The sequence below is a fragment of the Centruroides sculpturatus genome, unplaced genomic scaffold, assembly GCF_000671375.1.
Source record: "Centruroides sculpturatus isolate CEXI.00-Female unplaced genomic scaffold, Cexi_2.0 scaffold482, whole genome shotgun sequence".
In the NCBI taxonomy this organism is placed as follows: Eukaryota; Metazoa; Arthropoda; class Arachnida; order Scorpiones; family Buthidae; genus Centruroides; species Centruroides sculpturatus.
The window spans coordinates 535471-555848 of record NW_019384808.1 but is presented as its reverse complement, the minus strand read 5'-3'; the positions used below and the strand labels follow the sequence as shown (position 1 = coordinate 555848).

General features: G+C 31.3%; 1 protein-coding gene across 1 annotated transcript; it reads right to left on the bottom strand.

Moving 5' to 3' along the window:
* Positions 1-4205: 4205 nt before the first annotated feature.
* LOC111629754 (juvenile hormone acid O-methyltransferase-like) lies at positions 4206-8337 on the bottom strand. The gene is made up of 5 exons (XM_023373660.1): positions 8258-8337; positions 6321-6613; positions 5959-6166; positions 5745-5898; positions 4206-4458 (listed from the first exon to the last, which is right to left on the bottom strand). Exons 2-5 carry the CDS (start codon positions 6605-6607, stop codon positions 4283-4285), a joined length of 825 nt encoding a protein of 274 aa, XP_023229428.1. The 5' UTR covers positions 6608-6613; positions 8258-8337; the 3' UTR covers positions 4206-4282.
* Positions 8338-20378: the final 12041 nt, after the last annotated feature.

Sequence of the window (20378 nt, the reverse complement as noted above, 5' to 3'; positions counted from 1 at the left end):
ATAAAGGGAAATCTGATAGAAGATAATTTCGAAAAATTTATTTATAATTTACATAATTTCTAAGATGGATCTTATAAAATATCACATATTTTATTTCTGTAATACAATGATTACCTGAATAATTCTAATAAGGCGAGAGATTACTTTCAGAATACAGTGATTTTTCGCCGCGATAGTAAAATACCGTGTTTCCCCGATTATAAGACATTCGCAGAAAATAAAACCTAGCACAGATTTTGCTGAATTGCGAAATATAAGACCTCACCCTGAAAGTAAGACCTAGCGAAGTTTTTTTTTAGTCGTAACGGTCATGGACAGATGGTTGAAAGTGGCCGTTGACTTTTTGAAAGTACAGCCACTGATTGGTCAGCAGACAATTACGCCACACGGCATGATTTGCATAAGACTATGGCTTGGGAATCACAGATTTGCATAACGTTACGGCTGGTGATGGCTAATTGGTCGGCCGGGAATCACGCCACATGACATTTGCATAGTGCTACGGTTCAATAAGCACTAATTGGTCATCGAGTCCGATATTGACGCTATAAAAAGGCGAAAGTTCGACACACCGGATATACGTCACTCTCGTCTAAGTTCGACTTGGAAATTTTTTTGTTCAATAATAAATGTGAATTCTTCTTTTTGGAAAGAATAAGTCATTCCCTGAAAATAAGACCTAGCGCATTTTTCAGAGCAAAAATTAATATAAGACACTGTGTTATTTTCGGGGAAACACGGTATTACAGCCTATAAATTTAAAACAATACGTAAAAGTCACAGGGAAAACTTGGAAATAAGTAAAAGTATACAGTAGACCCCCTATAACGCTTACATACGTTCCACGTTATCCGAATTTCACGTTGTAGGAATCCTTAAATACATGAGCCAATCGCAGATCGACACGTGTGAAGTTTACGGAGTAAGGCTGTTTGAAAGGTTTTCTTCTATAAAATTAACCGATTCTAGACTAACTCCACTCAACATTTCCAAAACACGTGTAATTTTTTTGGGAATAATCCGTATATACGATTCTATAAAAAAAAATTGTAGGACTACTTACCGAGTGTAAACCGTTCGACATCGTCATTGCTTAAGCTTGTTTTTGTCGCGGAGCAGCGCACCAAACGGCGGCCGCGATTTCTGATAAGTTATTTTTCTGCGAAAACTTCGTTGAACTTTGGAGACATCATTAATAGAAATAATTTTCATGGCCGTTGAATAAGAAGTGTTTCTTTCACAAGAAATGTATAAAATTAGTGCTAAAATTAGGACTTACCGTACCTAATTTACATACTGTACAGACGATAGTAAACTCAATTTACCCATCTAAACTTTCCGTAGCGTGGCGCTAGTTCGGCTGCTCATCCACTATTGGTCCAGATTCGACCAATCTTGCCGCGACACGAGTAGGCGACGACGTTTTACGAGTCCCTTTATACGAATACTGCCGCAATTCTTTCGCTACGTTATAGGAATTTCCGTTATAGGAACCCACGTTATAGGGGGTCGACTGTACATATAAACATAAAATTACATATAAGGAAATTACTAAGAACAGTATAAAAAATAAAACCTGAAGTATCGATCATTACACGTCTAAATGTACATGTAATAACTTTTCCGGCTTTTATATATAACAGAGGGAAGATACCTCGATAAATCAATAAGACTTTTACCTCTGTGGACTGAGAGGACCTTGAAAGATAGAGAAATGCATGAACAATTCTCGTTTATTCTGTATATATGTAGCAAAATCATGCCACACATGTGTGGGGCATGATTTTGTTTACCTCCATTGAAGCTTAATGACTCGTGTGATTTTTGTCATGATTTGCAGAAAGTTTTCAGGGAGGAATGTTTATTACGGTGATTGTTATTAATTAATAAATGTTTGGCACTAAAGATCAAAGTGGTGAGGAGATAAAGAAGGTCGTGTGTGACCGAATCGGCGATGCCTACGTCAGGTCTGCATCGTTGTTGATTTACGTGAGCCTTTTATTGTTTTGCTAGCGATCGCGTACGTAAGCGGCAGGGTTCGGAATGGAGGATGTCCAACAGACAGCGCGTCCGAAAGAATGCACTCGAGTACAAATTAACGCAAACAAATATCCGTTTATTTATTTACATTTAGATATATATATAGGACAACGCACAGCATTTCCGTGATAGTTCTACATCAGCGTAACGTAATTGATAAGGCTCTATACATAGTGTAAGATATCTAATGGATTTTCTATATGTCAAAAAAAGTACTATCGAAATAGGACCCTATTCGTGTGAGAAAGAGAAAGAGAAATCTGGAGAAAGATAAGATCACATCTTTCCATTTTTTTTATTAAGTGTCCGGCAAAGTATTTCTTTATATAATATGAAAAATTTAAGAGTTATTCTTTAATAAATTTATATAAAATTTTGTTGTTAAATAAAATTTCCATCCTGTCACGTTTATTAGGATGAGGCTTAGAGATGAATTTACTCGTTATTAGCACTTACAATTATTTATAAAATCCATCCCTCTATTCAAAATTAAGATTTTTGTTCTTTTAGTGTATTAAAAAGTATAAACGTTTTAAAAATAAAACTCGATTAAAGATGGCGCCACCAATCGCTGCCGGTAAAGTTAAGCAACTCGTTGCTCGATTTGTATAATAATTTTTTGTTCAAAAATCCTTCAGAGATAGTTTCATTTGTATTCAGGCGTGGTTCCTGCGTTTGTTCCTAGGAGAATTTGGCACTACGAGATGTTTTCTTTCTCATTTACAAGACGAAATATAAGGAGGGTATGAGAACAAAATATAATAATAACATATGTGATGTGTTTGCTGCAATAGGGTGGGTTTAGGTTAAATTCTCTATTTTCTACATTTATTCACTTCATAATTTTTTTTTCAAAAATCTGTTCTATTCAGAAGGTGCTACATGCAATTTTATTTATTGTAATAATGTAAAAGTTATTTTAAAAAAATTTCATAACAGCAGGTAAAGTGTCGCAAGTAGTTTTTAATATTTTTTTTTTATACTTTTTGGTGGAGGCAATTTTAATGAATGTCTTAGGTGTTAGCTATTTATGTTAAATAAATCTTTTGTTGTTTAATGCTACATTAGTAACCAGAATAAATCACTTCTGCGTTGCACACGTCTCGACTTCTTTCTCCGTTTTCTTTCTCGTTACCCCGAGTCTCTACACGAGACCATGAGATCTCGCAAAGGAAAAGTTCCTGTGTCCCAGAAATTTACAGGTGGTGTCACACTCACCCGTATATGGCAGGTAATGCTTTTACCTGCTATATATGTAAGAAAACTGAACTCAGAGAGATTGAAGATTCAATGGCTTTTGGCATAAAGCGTACAATTACCGTTTATTTCACAAAACAGATTGAAAAGGTTCTATAGTTCTGTTAGTTCTGTACTTGTAAAAAACTATATTTGAGAAAGATTGAGTTTTAGTACGGTTAAGATTTTAAAATACATTTTATATTTCTTTATCCATATTTTTAATATATTTTAGACTTTTTGTTATATAAATTTTTTTTATCAAATATGTTTTATGAAAAATTGAACCTTTGATAAATTTAATTTTTGTTGTAGGTTATAAGACTAAACGACTAAAATTATATAATAAGTAACTGCAAAACCCTGACCATGAAATGTTTAATAAAACGATCTGTGAAAGAGCCAAACTGAATGTAGTCAAAAGAACATATTGTGGAAATATTTTATAATGAATGAACAGATTTGAGTAAGATATTGACATATTTTACACTGCTAATGATAATTTGTATTGTATCCATGAGATGTTTTAACCGCAGTTTAAAATAATTACTATTACCAGACACTACCTGAAATGTCTATCCCGTTTCTCTGAAAAATCGCAATGTGCATTGAAAAATGGATCTCGAGATCCCCTCTCTTGTAAATTCGTAGATTTATAAATTTCTTCTTATATAATATTTACAATATATTTTTAATGATATTTAAACTCTAAAAATGCTCGAAAATTTGTTATAAAAACTGTAATGGCTGTAATTATTATTATTGTTTAAGTAAGTAAATAAAGAATAGAAACTTTTAAATTACTCATTAAACTTTTATGAAGAAATTTAATTTTTGAATTAAGAGAAATGTCACGTAGTTTAAAAATGCTTTTTGGCATTGATTATTGTTCGTAACTTATTACAATAGGAATAATGAATTACTAAATTGGTTATAATTATATTTCATTTTGAAACATTCACGTTAAAGTAAATGATTCAAATTAATACACACGACAATTAGCTATTTAAATTGTCTTCATTCCGGATATTTGCAAAACTTCACAATTAATAAAAAATTCACCGTTTTCATTTACAGAAGAATATTTCAGAATTGTAGGTTCTGCCAGCTTCCAAAGACGATTCCTCACTTCAATTTGCATGCCTCTAAAAATTTTTTCTGGTAATAATACTAACTGAGTATCTACAAAAGAGGATTAAACGTATTTTATTTGTTAACAAAAATCTTATTCTATCTAACAAATAAATAACAAGAAATTATTAATTCGTTTATAAAAAGTAATATCGTATGATTAGGAGTTTTGTTGGATTATGTATTTACGACGGATGGAACCTGAGAGAAAAGTGTATCAGTTGTACAGAGAAAGGCCAGAGGGAAGAAGTCCGAGAGGCAGACCAAGAAAGAGATGGGAAGAGAATGTGGAGGATGATTTGAGAAAGATGGGTGTGAGTTGTTGGAAAGGGAAAACCCAAGATAGAGCGAAATGGGTGAAAATCCTGGATGAGGCCAAGGTCCTTCAGGGACTATGAGTACCGGAGAGAGAGATGCCAGTTGTTCTCCTACAAAATCAAATTCCAACCTAAGAAGCTCGAGACAATGAACTATCTAGCGATTATAAACTGACATTACTGTAAGAAAGGAAATTGTATTTCTAATGCAAATGTGGCCATACTATTCGTATACAAAATCTAAGCGTATGTATGGTTATAGAATTAAACTTTTCGCAAGCATGATTAAACAAAGAAAAACAGTTGAGAAAAGCCGAATCATCAGGTTAGGAGAATCAAAAAGATCTGTTCACTGAATTACCCATTTTCGGCCATTCGGACTGATCTGCAAAACGTTTGAAAGACGTTGAATATACGTCGAGACATATACACTTCCTTTACAATCAAACAACAGGTGAAATACTCAAAATACTCAATACAGAACTCTGTCTGTACCTTTAATATTATCAGGAGACTATCAGAAGGAAATTTGCATATAGGATGCTGTTACGTGTCTTACTCTTATTATCCTAGCATCTTCGGCTTCGTTTCCAACAGTGCCATGAGAGAAAAACTTGAATTACTACGAAAGGAATTCTATATGAAATAAACTCTTTTTGAAATAATTATTTATTTCTTGTTTTAACAAACAATAATACTTAAACACAAAAGTAATATTTTAGAATTAAATAGGTCTAATACGTATACGAGAATCCGGACTTTAACATAAACAATTTAACGTAGTAACATCAACTTTCACACCTGGGAGTATATCTACTTGTGTTCTTAGCGTCGATAAAGAGGCTTTCACGCGATCTTCCGATTTCATCATTTTAAAATAATACCAAACGGGCAATCAAACAGTCGCCGTTTAATTCTCACCGAGGCAATACGTTGCCACCCATTCCCTATAGGTGCCGACCCTCCAGTCACACGTAAACGCAAATTATTAAAATATAATGCAGTCTACAAAATATTTACCCAAATATGCTTTTTTGTTGGCATAAAACACGTCGAAAACTTCACAGTTAGTACTTGTCACTCGCAGACCAAATTTTGAAAGGAAATTACTAAATTCTGTTTCTACATCCTTCCAATTAAGAAAAGGTGGAAGTTCATCAAGTATATGTCGTCTCTGTAATTAAATATTACTTAATATTATATGAAACATTATTTAGAGCCAAAATAATCGCACCTTTATGATCTTCGTCCATTCATCGATATTACTTATTTCTTGCAAAATAGAAAAAAATGGATTTTTAATGAAAAAAGTGAACGAAAAATATCCTCCAGGCTTTAAAATCGAAGATATAACAGAAAAGAGTTTTTTGAAATCGGATATCCGGTGAAATACGTAGAAGGATACGATTTTGTCATATCTTTTCACTTCTTCAACATTTGGTCTGAAAATCAAAATGAAATTACAACGATTACTTTCTATTTTTCATTGCTATTACCTTAATCTTTCAAACATACCGTGACTTTTACGTTTTCCAAATAGAAAAGCGTTATAGTTAATAATTTTTTAAAAAGATCTGTTACAATTTAAAATAATACCTTTGGAGGATATCCCGTGTCTCGTATTCAATTCTTTTGTCGGAATATTTTTTTCTGGCATATTCGATGTATTTAGGCATTATGTCGATAGCAACGATTTTCTTAAATTTTGGACATTTTGGTAGAAGAATATTTTTGGTGGTTCTTCCTGTACCGCATCCAATATCCAAAATGATATCCTCATCAGACCATTTCATATTTGGAAAGTGTAAATCCAAAGCTGATTCTACGTAGCGAAGGATTAAAGTGGTGCTTAATCTTTCATAATCTTCAGCTGTTCCTTCCATATTTGCCTGAAAATTAATAAAAAATAAGTCACGAAATTCAAAACAAAACCGAGCATTTCATCAGAAATGTTTCGTCGTGAAACATTTCACTGGATTTTATCTTGGCTGTTTTTCCTGGTTGGTTAAGTCGTTTGCCTGAAAACCAGTCGAGCCCAGCACATTCCTAGGTGAACCCGAATGCGAAAGAACTTCTTACTCCCTACGGGGAGGAAGAATTAATAAAATAACAAAAAAGTAAAAAATACCCTTGAAAGCAAAATAGATAAGACTCATATATATTTATAAATATATTGTTTAAATAACATATACTTGTTAATCAACACAATAGACTTTCATAATAACATTTTACAAAACTTTAAATCGAATATATTTGTGAATGTTAGTTTATATCTGTGTGTGAGATAGGAGAAATTCCTATATCAGACCTAGGCTTTAATATTAACATTTCGCGAATTACGCAACAATTGTTGTTCTTAGCTACCTGAGAAAATCTCCCGTTACGTTTTCTCGAAAGCAACATGACGCTTTCTCGTGAAGTGTTAACCTCTGCACGGCCGAAATCGTCCGTGAATATCACCAGAGACGGCCGAAAAGAGTTAGACACCGTTTTAGTCCTCGGAGAGGGAAGAAGTCGTCGTCCATCTAATCATCGTCCATTTAATCGTCACCGAATTAATCGTCGCCCATAGGATAACCTTTTTTTGTGTGTGTGTGTTAGTGCACAATCGCCTGGATAACTAAAAATACCCATCAAAACTGGATACATCCTGAAAAAACCCATAAGAAGATCTTGTTCTCCGATTCAACAAGACCCGACCGGGATATATTACCAAAGGTATTTATCACCCCGCGAATCGTATGTGAACTCTCTCTCTCCGCGACAACACTTTATCCAATTTAATTTTAAATAAACCCTTGTTAATTGTTAAGTGTATCTGAGTCACTTCCACATGTTGTCTCTCGATCTAACATTAGGAATCCGTCTGACCACGTATGGGACCGCTCGCGCGACGGTGTGACGTCATCGCCGTCTCGGCTTCCGTGTTCCGTTAAACACGGTGGTGTCAATCCTGACAGGGCATCAAGGAGGTGCCGACCCTAAAGGTGACATGTGTAACGCTTCGTATCTTTGCTATTTACTACAGCTAAGCCTTTTCGGAACCCTCTAGAATGGAATAAGGAATGTTTAGTTGTAATTTTCGCATTCCTCTACAACGATATTTACTTCACTTAAAGCAATTAATTAACACGTAAACCGATTAATTAAACCAAGAGTGTCGACACGCTATTATGCGCGAAATCTCTTCGGATAAACCGAAACACACAGGCGATTTGTTTACTATTTCAATTAAAAACTTCCCCTGAAAGGTGTAAGATAGATAACCGCACGACTCTATTGTTAAAGGAAAAGTATATTGTACACGGCAAGTCACTACTTATTTGACGTGGAGAGCATTGCAGCCCAGCATTGTGGCAATGTCACAATAAATAATTGCTCGTGTATATTTTTATTTTATAGAAAATAAATTAAAACGTTTTTTGTCAATGAAAAAAAATACAGGAATTTATGCGTTCAAAACTATATTATTTATCAAGAAATCTTTATACAGTTTAATTAATATTTACACTACGCTAAAATTTAATTTTTACCTGAAACAATACGAGATTCCAGCTGTCTAACGTCCTAAATCAGAATTATCTTCTCAGGTCTACACGCTATTATATATATATATAAGCAGAATTGTATCAACAAAAATATTTAAACATTTGATAAAAATATAACAGTGAAAACAGTCATAATCCTAGGCTTATCTACATGCATTTGTTTGTGTAAATAACGTCACAATATTATCATTTCGTCGAGTTTTAAAAATACTTTAATGTTTACTTTTTATATTTTTATTACATAAACCTTACCATGTGAGAGAAATAACACTGATTTCAATTGGGGAAAATCGGAAAGGGTTGTAATAATTTTGGAAAATGTGAAAGAAAAGAGTTCAGTTAATTATATAAGAAAACATGATGTAATGAAAATCTGATCCAAATCAGTAGCTTTAAATCAAATAAGTAAAAAAAAAACAAGTCGAGATGATGGATGTAAACACGGAGTTTACAGATGTATTCAGAATCATTCTGACCTTTTGAATATGAATTTACAAAGTCAATGTTTATTTTTATCAGATTCATAAAGCATGTTTTGATGCTTGATTGCTGATGTGAGGGTAACGTCAATTGGAAGAAAACATGTTTTCGCCAGAATTTAGTTTTGTATATATTTTAAATTAGGATTTCAATAATCATATATTTGTTTAACGTAAAAGTTGTTTATATAAATTTTATAATTATTAAAGTTCAATTCACAATTCAAATATGAAAGGCAAAATGGCTGTTTAAATAATATACTGAATGTGATGGTTAAAATGGGCGATCCAATAATTTCATTTACCTTTCAAAATATCAGAGATCAATACTTTATTTGTCTTTTGTATGCGAGGATGCTAATAAGCATAACTTTATTGTTTGGCTATGGTTACATATGGGACACTATTTATGTATTAGGTATAACTGACTAAATCGACAGTATGTAATTATATGCCGTATAATATAAACTTTTGTCTGAATTCTAATTTATGTGATAAACTGAAAGAATGAGATAGGATAATAGATTTAATTTTTATTTTAATTTTAACCGAGAAATGTGTAAATTTCTCAGCAACTTATAAGATAAGCAAGAGTCTGAAAGAATTTGTTTTTTTATCAAATCAGAACAGAATGAATTTCTAATTGAAGATAAACATATTCTTCTATGACAATTTCTAAAGCATATTTTTATAAAATTACTGGATCGTGCTTTATAAAATATCGTAATATTGCAATATTTTAACTAACATTGGTTGAATTTAAATGCAATTCAACACACCGAATGATATATATCGAACGTGAAATAGTTCTTACACGATCGCTTTATATTTTTCAAACGACAATCCTCAGCTTTGATAAAAAGTGCCCATTGAAAAACGTGGTTTCCATTTACCTGCTGTTTGTAAACAAAACCATCTTATATTTACAATGTTTAAAAATCAGCATATTCTTTAACAATTGCAAATTAATCTTAAATGCCGACACCGTTACTCTTTCATACCTTTATTTTACAAATTATAATTTCAAATATATTTCCTCGTTTTTAATATTTCAAAAAAGGTCAAGTAATTTATTTTGAACTAAATTATTTTAGATTTGAATAAATTATATTTTTAAATTATACTAAACAGAAATTGATACTTTAACCTTGTAATAAACATGTTTCATTTACATCTGTACTTGATGACATGTACTTAAAGTTTATCGCTGAAATTGTTTGTTACACTTATCAGACTTGTATAACAGTTTTTTCAACTTTCTTGAATACGCGAAGTTAAAAAATTCTGGCGTACTTTTACGGCCATATTAAAACTATGTCAGTGATTTTAAAAACTACGTATTTAATTAATTTTCTTTTTGTTGAGATTCAAATAATTAATCCATATACTATCAATAAATCTACTACGTAATTATTACCGTATCTGATATTTTTTATCAAGATTGTTTATCAAAAGAGAAGCAGATATAATGTTATGATGGGCAATAAGAGAGAAAATAATTTACAAATGTTTGCATTATGTAACTGGATACAACATAGTGAAGGCTGGTCATTCTCTCTTAATTAACATATACATAGGATCCTTATCAGTTAATGGCAAAAGAGAAACTAACAATTGAGTATGAAAGTTTTGTATGTTTGGAACATCCATCATATCATATACCAAGTGACAATCAGTGAAGCCAATGTAAGTAAATGAGCTATCTACTAACTCACTAATATGAAGTATTTAAGTAAGAACATTTTCATATTTGTCTAGCCATCGACAGTTTCGAATTAGAGTATTAAAATATTATTTACAGTTGTTTAATTAAAACACTCGTAGATATAGTAGGACCTAGACATATTCGAACTGGCCACACGCATTTTCAGGTGTATATTATAAATTCACATATTAATAATACATAAAATATATATATTATTTGATAGGGTTCAATATTTTACACGAATTTCCGTTTACACGAAAAGCCTTGAAACTGCCTTGAAATAACACTGCACTAGACGACCAGTGCGATCGTCTATTGCAGTGTTATTTCTAACATTTATACAGTCTATAAAAAACAAGAGCCGCATATGAATCTGCGATGTTAGCGATATCGCTCGTACAAATGTCTGATCATTCAGTCATTTTGAGAAAGAAATTTACGTAAGTCAATATAAATTCCACGAATCTCTCCTATCGATACTGATAGTGTCGATAATATAACATAAATAAAACTTTCTTATCAGTAACTTAATTTTTCTCCTGATAATCAGTCGTAAAACAAACATTACGCGCTATTATCTCAAATATATTTCTGAAAATAGACTAAAGTTTTTCAAATAAAGTGGTCTGAGCAGGGTACCATTTTGAACATTGGATGCTGTTCAGAAAGAATCAATACACACTTTCTTTTACCAAAATACCCAAAATTGAAGAAAATCGTTGCTATCGACATAGAATCTAGTATCATCGAGTATGCCCGAAATGTATATTTTGGCGAAAAAAAACTGAATACAAAACTTTTACGGCGTACAAATTTAACCATAATTTGGCAAAAACAACGATAATTTAAATTTCGGTGTTAAATAAACACTAATTCGTGAATTATATTACGAATTTCCAATCAAACTAACTCTTTTCTAGTCATAGAAATTAACTTTTCTTACATAAATGTAAGGACTTATTTTAAGTTTTTCAATCATCAGTATTGATTCATTAAAGTAAAACAATTACTTATAATTAATTTTCTGTATATACAATTTCTATTAAAGATACAGGTATTAACATACAGAATAGATAAAAACCGTAATTTGAAATAGTACAAACACAAAAATAAATTAAGGCAAAAAGATGTTTTTTTTTTCAAATCAAAGATACCTTCACGTCTGAAGTCAAACATGAAAACATGCCTCATGAATCTGATAAGAATATGTACACGGCTGAATAAATTAAGTTAAAACGGGTCAGAATATGTCTGAGAACATCTGTAAACGCTGTGTTTACATCCTTGACCTCCACTGGTGTTTTCGTTATTTGCTATCTACGATTTAATTAACGTTATCGATTTGTATTTTGCCTTTTGAATACGTCACGGTTTACTTATATAATTAAGGGAACGTTGAACTTTAAATTTTCTTTATTTAAAAGTTTGCGAATGTTTGCAACGAATGTTTACAAGAAAATAAAATTTGAAGTTTTTTAAAAAAAAAACTAATAGGACATAATTCCGTATACGCTATATAGTGTTATTATCAAAATAATGATCGCTGATCTAAACTAAATTCATACGCCATTGATAGTTTGGGGGTCGTCTTATAAGAGAGATGTATGCTAAAACTATAAAACTTCGACGAAGATTTATTCCTCGTCTTATCTGCGCAAATATACCGTATTTATTTTGACTAATAATACAAATATTATTTTTAAAATAAAATTTCATAAAAGCTGGTAAAGATACGCAACTCGTTACTAGATTTAGAGAAAAGAGAAAAATATTTTACTTTGGTCCTATAACAGTTAAAAACACCTAAACATTGTTATGTTTAGGTGTTCGTTGATTTAATAATTTTTTTAAAAACGCCAATAGAAAAAACGGTCCTGGTGAGAATTAAATTGGAGGTCACCCNATAAAACTTCAACGAAGATTTATTCCTCGTCTTATCTACGCAAATATATTGTATTTATTTTGACTAATAATACAAATCTTATTTTTAAAATAAAATTTCATAAAAGCTGGTAAAGATACGCAACTCGTTACTAGATTTAGAGAAAAGAGAAAAATATTTTACTTTGGTCCTATAACAGTTAAAAACACCTAAACATTGTTATGTTTAGGTGTTCGTTGATTTAATAATTTTTTTGCAGATTAACTAAGAATGATGCATGTGTAAAATCCGCAGTTGTGGGAAAAATTTTTTTTTAAAAACGCCAATAGAAAAAACGGTCCTGGTGAGAATTAAATTGGAGGTCACCCTTTGTTATTACAATTAGATGGGAAAGATGACACATAGGTGTCAAGAATGCACTGTTATTGTCAACATGTGACGATCATGTGACTTCTTTCCCACGACAACTGAGTAAAAGCTCGAGCTCCGGAAGCACAGGACGCTTCCGCACACGGAAGTTATTTCTGTACTTGTGTCAGTCGATCTCCATGGAAGGGAATCGGATGCCGTCGGAGAATACACCGGACAGAAGACACCAAGGACTACTACCTCTTCCATAAAGACGATGCGCCAAATCTCCATTACTCTGAGAGGTATTTAGGGGTTAAGGCTTATTTTGAAGATCTCTTCTTCTACTGTATTATTTTAGAAGCGGTTTTTTTGCGTTTTTGATTGCGTTATAATAGGGTGCGTACACTAATAAGGGATTTTTCGTAATTTTCCCGGGGGAGAAGTTGTTAACGCTTTCTTCCGCAGTGGGTAGTGTTAACAATGGAAGTGTTAATTAACAATAAAAGTGTTAAGAGAAAGCGGCGTGCAAGATGAACGGCGCAGATGTGTTTTTTTTTGCGTTTTTGCGGGAAATCGAACATATTTTTAGACTTATGTAAAAATTCTCTAATTAGTCTGGAAACGGGGAACCTAATTCTTGCATTCTGTGAAGGCGAGTAAGATTGGTTTATTTATAAACGTTACAAATAACTCTCCTCTTTGCATAAAATTATATTACAACCATTAGAGACACAAAATCAATATAATTTCCATTATTAAAATTTATCAAGTTTTCTCACGTACATGCCATTATAATCGAGGTATTTAACATCCGCCAAAAGTAATTTTAAAAAACATTGAGAGACGTGCATTTTATTGTTTAGTTTTTGAAGTTCTCTTCAAATTCTATCGACGAACTCAGTATTGTAAACTGTGTTAAGAGATCGATTAATCTAAACTATAATACTATTTTAAATTTTATTATATTCCATTTGATAAAATTTAAATTACAAAATAATAATTCAGGTAAACATTACATAAATTACGTACAAAATTCTTCAATATTATTCGCATAATTAATTAGATTTCGATTAAAACGTGATGCACCTTAATCGAATTCCATTTCCTAATGCCATTTTTCTCTTATTACTACGCACTTGTGTCCAGTTTAAAGCTTGGTGTCAACATTTACCACAGAATAACATTTTTGTAAAAAAATTTGCTGATTTTNTTGTAATAAACATGTTTCATTTACATCTGTACTTGATGACATGTACTTAAAGTTTATCGCTGAAATTGTTTGTTACACTTATCAGACTTGTATAACAGTTTTTTCAACTTTCTTGAATACGCGAAGTTAAAAAATTCTGGCGTACTTTTACGGCCATATTAAAACTATGTCAGTGATTTTAAAAACTACGTATTTAATTAATTTTCTTTTTGTTGAGATTCAAATAATTAATCCATATACTATCAATAAATCTACTACGTAATTATTACCGTATCTGATATTTTTTATCAAGATTGTTTATCAAAAGAGAAGCAGATATAATGTTATGATGGGCAATAAGAGAGAAAATAATTTACAAATGTCTGCATTATGTAACTGGATACAACATATTGAAGGCTGGTCATTCTCTCTTAATTAACATATACATAGGATCCTTATCAGTTAATGGCAAAAGAGAAACTAACAATTGAGTATGAAAGTTTTGTATGTTTGGAACATCCATCATATCATATACCAAGTGACAATCAGTGAAGCCAATGTAAGTAAATGAGCTATCTACTAACTCACTAATATGAAGTATTTAAGTAAGAACATTTTCATATTTGTCTAGCCATCGACAGTTTCGAATTAGAGTATTAAAATATTATTTACAGTTGTTTAATTAAAACACTCGTAGATATAGTAGAACCTGGACATATTCGAACTGGCCACACGCATTTTCAGGTGTATATTATAAATTCACATATTAATAATACATAAAATATATATATTTTTGATAGGGTTCAATATTTTACACGAATTTCCGTTTACACGAGAAGTCTTGAAACTGCCTTGAAATAACACTGCAGTAGACGACCAGTGCGATCGTCTATTGCAGTGTTATTTCTAACATTTATATAGTCTATAAAAAACAAGAGCCGCATATGAATCTGCGATGTTAGCGATATCGCTCGTACAAACGTCTGATCATTCAGTGATTTTGAGAAAGAAATTTACGTAAGTCAATATAAATTCCACGAATCTCTCCTATCGATACTGATAGTGTCGATAATATAACATAAATAAAACTTTCTTATCAGTAACTTAATTTTTCTCCTGATAATCAGTCGTAAAACAAACATTACGCGCTATTATCTCAAATATATTTCTGAAAATAGACTAAAGTTTTTCAAATAAAATGGTCTGAGCAGGGTACCATTTTGGACATTGGATGCTGTTCAGAAAGAATCAATAGACATTTCTTTTACCAAAATAACCAAAATTGAAGAAAATCGTTGCTATCGACCTAGAATCCAGTATCATCGAGTATGCCCGAAATGTATATTTTGGAGAAAAAAACTGAATACAAAACACGACAAATTTAACCTTAATTTTGCAAAAACAACGATAATTTAAATTTCGGTGATAAACAAACACAAATTAGTGAATTATATTACGAATTTCCAACCAAACTATCTCTTTTCTAGTCATAGAAATTAACTTTTCTTACATGAATGTAAGGACTTATTTTAAGTTCTCCAATCATCAGTATTAATTCATTAAAGTAAAACAATTACTTATAATTAATTTTCTGTATATACAATTTCTACTAAAGATACAGATATTAACATACAGAATAGATAAAAACCGTAATTCTAAATAGTACAAACACAAAAATAAATTAAGGCAAAAACATGTTTTCTTCAAACCAAAGTTACCTTCACGTCTGAAGTCAAACATGAAAACATGCCTCATGAATCTGATAAGAATATGTACACGGCTGAATAAATTAAGTTAAAACGGGTCAGAATATGTCTGAGAACATCTGTAAACGCTGTTTACATCCTTGATCTCCACTGGTGTTTTTGTTATTTGCTATTTACGATTTAATTAACGTTATCGATTTGTATTTTGCCTTTTGAATACGTCACGGTTTACTTATATAATTAAAGGAACGTTGAACTTTAAGTTTTCTTTATTAGAAAGTTTACTTTGATTTTAATTACAAAAATATCATATTACTTTCCCACTTGTTATATATACAAAACGAAGGAAAGAAAGTATTGGAATTGTGCCAAGTTTGACTTTCCGAATTTTTTTAAAAATCTCCACATTTTGAAATTTCCTGAATTAAAAAATGTAAGAAAAATACGGAAAAAGTTTTGTGGATACATACATATGTATGTGAATGTGCGTTGGCGTGTATTCTCAGGCCGCTAGTATAGAGTAGGGTATGTCCACAAAATAGAAGAGCCCATACGACGTTCTTGTGAATAGTCAACCGGTATGCCCGAAACAGAACGGATGTTGACTAATAATACAAATCTTATTTTTAAAATAAAATTTCATAAGAGCCGGTAAAGATACCCAACTCCTTACTAGATTTAGAGAAAAGAGAAAAGTATTTTACTTTTCTCTTTTCTCACGTACATGCCATTATAATCGATGCATTAATATCCGCCAGAAGGAATTTTAAAAAAACATTGAGAGACGTGCATTTTATTGTATAGTTTTTGAAACTCTCTTCAAATGCTATCGACGAACTTAGTATTGTAAACTGTGTTAAGAGATCGATTAATCTAAACTATAATACTATTTTAAATTTTATTATATTCCATTTGATAAAATTTAAATTACAAAATAATAATTCAGGTAAACATTACATAAATTACGTACAAAATTCTTCAATATTATTCGCATAATTAATTAGATTTCGATTAAAACGTGATGCACCTTAATCGAATTCCATTTCCTAATGCCGTTTTTCTCTTATTACTACGCACTTGTGTCCAGTTTAAAGCTTGGTGTCAACATTTACCACAGAATAACATTTTTGTAAAAAAATTTTCTGATTTTTAAAATTAAAAGAAGTCGGAAGATGATTCGTAACACTGTGAATCACTCTCTTGATTGTTACTGTTTGTTATGTAGACTTACAGAGAATAGAAATATTCTCGCCATTTTTGGAGTGTATCTACCTTTAAAAAACGAAAAGGCTAACTTCATTTATAAGGTATATCAGCATTTTATAAAAATTTTATTTATGTATTGTAATATAAATATTCTTTTATTTATCTTGTTACAAGGCGAAGAAAGACACCAGTTTACAGGGGGATCGATCGTCTTTTTGGTGACGATTTTACTATTTATTGTATCATAATCTTATCTTTTACTCTATTCGTTTATTCAGAATTTAAAATAATTATGAGTGAAAATGCCAGAATCTATTCAAGTCTAATTGTAGACAAATGCAAAATATACTTGGATAATTTTACAAAGAATTCCGCATTCATTCATTGCAAATTAAGTAAATTTGCCATTTTAATTCTGATATGCACCTACTCGATTGTATTCACTGTTACCGCGATAATGTTTGGATCTATTGTAAATGAAGAAAATGTGCATAAACTTGTATTTCATTTAATTTTAACGCAGTGGGAAATAATTTACGGACTTGGAATCTTAATTACATCTCTTCTGTATATCTTAGATGTAGGCATCACACTACATGAGAACATGTCATCGCTGTGCGAAAAAATGGAAGATGCCATAGAGGATGGCAAAACATTAGATGTTCGCTTTGTAATTCACAAACATGCCCAATATTGTGACATTCTTCTGAACATAAATGAAATGATTAACCCAATGTCAGCAGTTTACTACCTATTTCAATTGACAGCTATAACAATATCCTTCTACATTGGCATATACGGAGAAGGATTGAAGGTCGTGAAATATGCATTAATATATCTTGGAATCGCTGGTAACATTGTTTTCGCTTCTTCAGTGCTCTTGACAACAGAGATACCAAAAACGGTAAGTTTCTGCTGTTTATGTCATACTTCTGAAATTCTAATGTTTATTTATATCTTTTATAGGAAACTTAATGCTTTTTTAATTAAAAAATTAAATTTATCATTATAATTAATCTTGATGAATTATATTATTGTAAATTTATTCGCAAAGAATTTTTCTACATTTTTTAAGCATACAAAACGCAGTGTTTATCGACCATCCAATGAAGAGCTAAAATATCTATATTCTATTATTATTAAAGCATTTGTACAATGTTTGCCATAAAACTAAATTAGACCATATTTAAAACTTTTTTGTTCTTTAGCACAGAAAATTTTGAGGTTTTTCTTAACTCTGGTCAAACACAGAAATTGGCTCCCAAGTTGGGCACTTGGTCATCTCTTCCTCATATAATTCTAAATTATTTAAAAAATTTCTGTTCTTATATAAGAAACCAGTCGGTTTTATTTACGTGTACTTATCTCAATGTAATTTATTAATCTATATATATATATAAATGGACGTGTGTGTCCCTATATTTCACTTTTCCGCCAAAACTACACATCGCACGTGAATGGTGTTTGTATGTGGTGGTAGCCCCGAGTCTCCATTCGTGCATAGGGGTGGTTGCGTCTCGATAGCTATAAGGGTGCGGGAGATATGAGGCTAAAAGTAGTTGAAAGTGGCTTTCTATTTCGAATGTTTTGTTCGATTTTTTCGAATTTGTTCGAATTAAATTCGAACATAAAATTCGAATTGGTTCGATTATAGAACGATTGAAAACGTTCCAGAAACGTTGAAATTTGTTCGTTTGACTAAACGTAAAAATTCTCTAATTAGTCTGGAAACGGGGGACCTAATTCTTGCATTCTGTGAAAACGGGTAAGATTAGCTATAATGTAATTATCTTAATCTTCACTATCGTTACTTTTTGCCCAGCGAAGCGGGTCCTTGCAGCTAGATTCTAGATTACTTAGAAAAACAGTCTTTTATATATATAAAAAAAACTATATTACATACAAATAAAAACCCAGCGAAGCGGGTCCTTGCAGCTAGTATATATATAAAAATGGACGTGTGTGTCCCTATATTTCACTTTTCAGCCAAAACTACACATCGCACATGAATGGTGTTTGTATGTGGTAGTAGCCCCAAGTCTCCATTCGTGCACTAGGGTGGTTGCGTCTCGATAGCTATAAGGGTGCGGGAGATATGAGGCTAAAAGTAGTTGAAAGTGGCTTTCTATTTCGAATGTTTTGTTCGATTTTTTCGAATTTGTTCGAATTAAATTCGAACATAAAATTCGAATTGGTTCGATTATAGAACGATTTAAAACGTTCCAGAAACGTTGAAATTTGTTCGTTTTTGACTAGACGTAAAAATTCTCTAATTAGTCTGGAAACGGTGGACCTAATTCTTGCATTTTGTGAAAACGGGTAAGATTAGCTATAATGTAATTATCTTAATTTTCACTATCGTTACTTTTCGTCCAGCGAAGCGGGTCCTTGCAGCTAGATTCTAGATTACTTAGAAAAACAGTTATATATATATATAAAACTATACTATTACATACAAATAAAAACCCAGCAAAGCGGGATCTTGCAGCTAGTATTATAAATAAATTTACATTTAGAATATTACTTATTGTTAATTTCGAAATTGAACTTTCCATAATTTATCTCAGCTGCAATAAAAGTCTGTTATCTGTAACAAGAATTAAATACGGGTATGCATAAGTCAACGACGAGGTCTGTTTCGAGAACATTAAAAGAGAAACACTTAAATGTGATCCGTTTTCTGCAGTATAACTGTTTTGCATGTCTCTACCGTAGAGAACGTATTGTTTGAGATACAATAATTTTGAGATACTGTCAACACACTTTTGATCAAAATGTGGTGCATAATGCCATATGAATGTAATAAATAATTTCGAGTTAATTTAGAATAATTAAAACTTTGCTTTTAAAAACGAATTACAGTGTTGAATACTACACAATGTCATCATTTACGCGTGTCGTTTTAACGTTATTAATTTAATACCTTGATTCAATACGAAAATCGATTCTTGAAAAAATCATTGATAAAAATGTTTAACTCAATTCAGTAAAAAGATTATATTATTATATAAATTTCGCGAAAGTTTCTTAATTATTTCACGAATCTATTAATGAAAGAGAAAATTATTTTTATTTTTAGATGCATCGGTTTCGTTCACAACTTGAATTACTTTTTTTTCGTCAGAAAAATGTCAATGATCAATTAATGGTAATTATCAATTATTCTATTTTATAATAATACGAAAACGTTTTTGTCATCACGTTTTCTCATATATTTAATATAAAATAATAACTTCAAGTGTATTTTTTCATATCAATTACAGATAATTTCCTATAGAAAAAGACTAGGAAAATGTCCTCCTGGTATCACTGTAGGTGGAATATTTACAATAACTCGTAAAAGTATACCCAAGGTAAGAAGTCCAGTACTTATTATTGTATAATAAAGTTCTTATTTGTATATCATATAAGTACATGTTTAACTTAAAATCTATTCATGAAATATAATTAATATCTTTTGGGGTTTCTTTTCAGATTATGCAATCCATGCAGTCTTATTTTTCTAGTTTAATAAGCATTAAAAAAGAGAAGGATGCGTGCGGCAGTGTGTTAAAGCAATTTTCAATGTGAAATTCAACACTTTACTGC